General features: G+C 31.2%; 1 protein-coding gene across 2 annotated transcripts; it reads left to right on the plus strand.

Moving 5' to 3' along the window:
• LOC110265173 (homogentisate phytyltransferase 1, chloroplastic-like) lies at positions 1,872 to 4,518 on the plus strand. 2 transcript variants are annotated; one of them, XM_021108051.1, is made up of 7 exons: positions 1,873 to 2,253; positions 2,733 to 2,875; positions 2,973 to 3,047; positions 3,390 to 3,473; positions 3,558 to 3,646; positions 3,979 to 4,053; positions 4,248 to 4,518. In XM_021108051.1, the coding sequence occupies exons 2-6, from the start codon at positions 2,804 to 2,806 to the stop codon at positions 4,022 to 4,024; spliced, it is 366 nt and encodes a 121-aa protein (XP_020963710.1). In that variant the 5' UTR covers positions 1,873 to 2,253; positions 2,733 to 2,803; the 3' UTR covers positions 4,025 to 4,053; positions 4,248 to 4,518. The 2 variants fall into 2 exon arrangements, 1 of the variants encoding a protein (XP_020963710.1); XR_002351488.1 differs by lacking the exon at positions 2,973 to 3,047 and having other exon boundaries at positions 1,872 to 2,253.

Genomic DNA, 5,275 nt, shown 5'->3' on the forward strand with positions numbered 1-5,275 from the left:
GGCTTGAGTTGAATAGAAAAATAATAGTACTTTGCATTAATTCATGAGGAACAGTAGAGCTCCACACCTTAATCTATGGTGTGTAGAAACTCTACCGTTGAAAATACATAAGTGAAAATAGGGTAGACATGGCCGAGTGGCCAGCCTCCCATGGAGGTCTCAGAACGTAAAAGTTACATAATGTGTCCCAGAGATTTCTAAATACAATAGTAAAAAGTCCTATTTATACTAAACTAGTTACTAGGGTTTACAGAGATAAGTAAATGATGCAGAAATCCACTTCTGGGCCCACTTGGTGTGTGCTTGGGCTGAGCATTGAAGCTTTCACGTGTAGAGGTCTTCCTTGGAGTTGAACGCCAGTTTGTAACTTATTTTTGGCGTTTAACTCTGCTTTGCAACTTGTTTCTGGCGTTTAACGCCAGAATAGGGCAGAAAGCTGGCGTTGAATGCCAGTTTGCGTCGTCTAACCTTGGGCAAAGTATGGACTATTATATATTGCTGGAAAGCCCTGGATGTCTACTTTCCAATGCAATTGAGAGCGCAATATTTGGATTTCTATATCTCCAGAAAATCTACTTTGAGTGTAGGGAGGTCAGAATCCAACAGCATCTGCAGTCCTTCTTCAGCCTCTGAATCAGATTTTTGCTCAAGTCCCTCAATTTCAGCCAGAAAATATCTGAAATCACAGAAAAATACACAAACTCATAGTAAAGTCTAGAAATGTGATTTTTATTTAAAAACTAATAAAAATATATTAAAAACTAACTAAATCATACTAAAAACTATGTAAAAACAATGCCAAAAAGCGTATAAATTATCCGCTCATCAATCATGCATATGTAATTTCTCGCCTCTAGTTCATCCTCTCATTGTCTGCACTGTCATTGTGCCGTCTTCTTCTCGCATGTGCCATCGTCTTCTCCCTGCGCAGTCATCTTCTCACCGATTCCATCGTTTGCTCATCCCTTATCTTCTTGCTCCTTCAATCCTCTTTAATCTTTACTTGATAATTAATCTGTAATTAATTTGATGTATAATTATTAGTTAATTTAGGTTTTTAATTAGTTATTTAGTAGTTAGGTTTTGAATTTAGGTTTTAATTAAGTTGTTTATTTAAATTTAGGTTTTAATTATTTTGTTCTTTGCTTTACATTTAGCTGAAATCCTGCACATTACTAATATGATTATTGTCGTTTTAATATTTGGATAATGTGGTAGGAATTATGAATTCAATTAAGGAATTTTCATTTCTATACTTGTTTCTGAAATATCTCCTTGTAAATTTACGTGATATTTTCTGTGTAATTAATCAAATTAAACTTAATTAAACATGCTCAAAATACAGAATATCTAATGAAGATAAATAATGTTTATTACCAGAGTCTGAAGATCATTTTTCTTGAAGATAATTGCTGAGAAGTGGACAGGGATTATAGCCTTGCCACACCACTTAGAAAAAGAAGACATGGAAATAGGTGGTGTGACTTTTCAGTACCAAGAACACAAACTAGAAAGTGTATCTAAGTAGTGAAATTAATGGGTGTTAAGACTACTATATCTATATTTATTTATGATGCTTAGTTACAACTCAAGTGTCATGATTACATCTCCAAATGGTTGAATTCCCAAGAATTATATAGCAAGGAAAATCAGTTAGAGTCTTACAAACGCAAGGGTTATTGTTTAGCACTTCCCTTGGTCCTCTCATAAAAAGTCCTTTTTCAATATGGTTTTTTCCTTTTCTTTTTCTAGATTTAGTGTCATGTTTCAATTATTTTTTCAATTTAGTCTCAGTTCATAATTTATGCAAAATGTTTTATTTTTTTTATATTTTTGCAGTTAGGGTGCAAAAATCGTTTTTTTTTTCTTTTAAATTTTAATTTTCAGATTTCACATATTATTTGCATTAGATAATGTAATTAACAAGTATGGGCATAAATTAGTGAAGTGCTTGAATAGGCTCATTTGTATTAGTGATAAGCATAAATTGATTCAAGCATTTTATAGGAGACAAGTTACATTATTATTTGCCTTTATACTCATCATTTATGGCACAGTTTATTATGTTTCACATCAGTGTATAGATTAGCCTCTGAACCAAGCAAATAATTGGTTGACAATGACATGCAATTTCTTATACTGAATGTTATATTTTTTAGCTTTGGGGGCAAAGGTAGCACCCAGTATACCGTTAAGGGATCACACAAAGAATTTCCACAGGAGCTTTTCCACGAGTTGAAACTCATCTGTCAGGTATGAAATCTAAAATTCTCTGATATCTCAGAAATTTGGATCACTGAAAGAAGCACTAAAAAATACTCGAGCTGGTTCTGATTTGCATGGCAGCTAGATGAAATTTTCTTTTTGTTCTTACTAGAACTTACTGAGCTGATTGTTTGTAATCTCTTGCTAAAAGAATTTTAGGAAAGCAGGTCACTCTTCTTAGTTAATTGATTGTGTTTAAGAATAATATTTGTTTTTGGGTGAAATAATAATAAACTCATATCATTTGCAATTCGGAGCTGCATCTATGTGACTATCAAAGACACAAGTAAGGATGTCTTGAGCTGTTGGTCGCTTTGGAGCTGCATCTGTTTTGAGTTCAAAATGTCTTAAGATTGAGGGTTCATTTTTTTGATGTGTAATGCAAGAATGTCTTGTTCATTCTAGCTATGATGATTAACAGTTCAAGCTTTAGCATGTGTTTTTATTATTTTCATTGTTTGCTACAGTTGCAGCAGCCAAGCAAGTACCAGTACCATGAGCAACTTTGGGATTCTCCTTTCAGCCATGCCTTACCCAGATGTCATTGTCTTTCCTAGTAGTGCAGAAATCATCAGACATATCTCCTCTATTTTTTACTGGTGTGTTAGAGGTGAGCCACTGAAGTGTGTTGTTTCTCTTAAATGGCTAAAAGTTTCTATTATTTCCTTCTAGTCTAGTAATGCATTTTAGAGTTTTCTTCGTTTCAGGCTGTGGTAGCTGCCTTGTTTATGAATATTTATATTGTTGGATTGAATCAATTGTCGGATATTGAAATAGACAGGGTATAGATCTTGCTAATAGATATAAAAATCTCGGTGACTAATAAATGCTTTTCTTTTGTACTTGGCTTCTGAATTATTCAAGTAGAATTGCTATGTGATTTATCAGTTAACTCACCAAAGTAGGATAGTCAAAAGCCTATATATTGGGTGTGAACAGGTGTTCTTGCAACTTGAGCACAGAACAGTTAATATGATTTTGACCACCATATTCTGGTTTAGATATTATTGTAACTTTGATGTGGTTATAAGTTATAACAACACACAACTTTTTATAGCTGTCAAACTTTTTCAGAGAAATTCCATGTGCCTTTTCTTATTATTGATCTGTATATCTTATTGCAGATAAACAAGCCATATCTTCCATTGGCATCCGGTGAATATTCTGTTGGAACTGGTGTCACAATTGTTGCATCATTTTCATTTCTGGTACCATATAGATTCAATACTTTTTCTAAGACAAGCTTTACTGAAATGGTGGAAAGAGGCTTACCGTTTTGTTCTCTTATACAGAGTTTTTGGCTTGGTTGGATTGTAGGTTCATGGCCATTTTTTGGGCTCTTTTCATCAGTTTTGTGCTTGGGACTGCTTATTCAATTGACGTGAGAGTTTCTTTTTCTTTTCTTTTTTTTAAAGACCTCATTTTCCCCACAATATATTATTTTGAATGGTCATCATACAATGTCTTCATTTTAAGAGTCTATATGTTCAGCATATTACTTGCATTATCAAATTTTGAAGCCATAAATGTCAAACAATATCCACTTGTCTTGATTTTTCTTTAATAAGAAAAGAATGTGTTAGTTGCTCATGAGTAACTCACCGGTTCAAAGCCAACCAATAAAGTGATACATTCATTTGAGTTAGCTATTGTTCTCTGTACCTCTCTTAATTCCTTTTTATTTTTATGGCATTGCAAAAATTTGTTCTGCAGAAATTGGTGGTATTTCCTCTCAAACTTCAAAATTTATGGATTTTGAATAATTATATGGGGAACTGTTTGGATAAGGTAAGAATATTAGGATAAATCAATGAGATTCTTCATTACTATGCTGAGTAAAAGTTGAAAAGCCTGAAACTTTTCTCCTGTTTGTAAATTTACAGTGTTACTATTTGACTATGGTTTTTTAGTATGTCCAAGGCCTACTTATTTGCCAGTTGCATTGAGATATTAACTCTCGAATATTCGTCCTGCTTGTATAGGATCTGTAGCTGCATTGAACTTGGTTGACTGGTTTAAGGGAATGGTAATAAGTCGTCGCAGCAATGAGCTAGTCAAGCAGATAAATACATTTTTCTAGGATTAGTATAAGGACTAAGTTTTTTATGTACATAGTATCACTTTTTCTTTTCTTTTTTATATGGAATGTTTATAGAGTTTAAGTGCTATAAGTATTTTTTTTTCCATTTTATTTGCATCACGAAGCAAATTTGTACAATGATTATTGATTAATGAAAGAGACTATAAAATTTTTTTGTGAATTTGTAAATTTAATGAAATATTTCATGTTGTAGTAATTAATTTTAGTATATTTATATTATGTATAATATAAAATAAAAAATAAAAAATAGTATAATATAAGTAAAAAAATGTTACTAAAAATCTTTTGTAACATTTTTTAAGTGTTACAAAAAATATCTATGGTAACATTTTTTGAAGTGTTACAAAAAAATCTATGGTAACATTTTTCTAAGTGTTACATAAAATATCTATGGTAACATTTTTTAAGTGTTATAAAAAATAGCTATGGTAACATTTTTCTAAGTGTTACAAAATATATCTATTGTAACATTTCTTTTAAGTGTTATTAAGAAAGATTTATTGTAACATTTCTCATAATATTACTATAGAAGATCTATTGTAACATTTTTATTAAATGTTATTAAATCTTTAGAAAAATGTTAGTAAAACTCTTTAGTAACATAGGGTATATTTAACATTTGATAAAATATTACTAATATACATAGCTAACATTTTAATATGATTTGGTAATATTTTTTAAATGTTAGTAAAAATCAATTATGTAGTAATGTTTCAGCACATTTGTAAAGTCAGCTGGTGCAAATTTCTATCTGTTGGCAGGATGTAAGAGTTCTTAGCTCAAGTAGATAAATATATTTTTCTAGGATTAGTATAAGGACTAAGTTTTTTATGTACTATGTATCACTTTTCCTTTTCTTTTTTATATGGAATGTTCATAGAGTTTAAGTGCTATAAGTATTTTTTTTTT

The sequence above is a fragment of the Arachis ipaensis genome, chromosome B07, assembly GCF_000816755.2.
Source record: "Arachis ipaensis cultivar K30076 chromosome B07, Araip1.1, whole genome shotgun sequence".
NCBI lineage: Eukaryota > Viridiplantae > Streptophyta > Magnoliopsida > Fabales > Fabaceae > Arachis > Arachis ipaensis.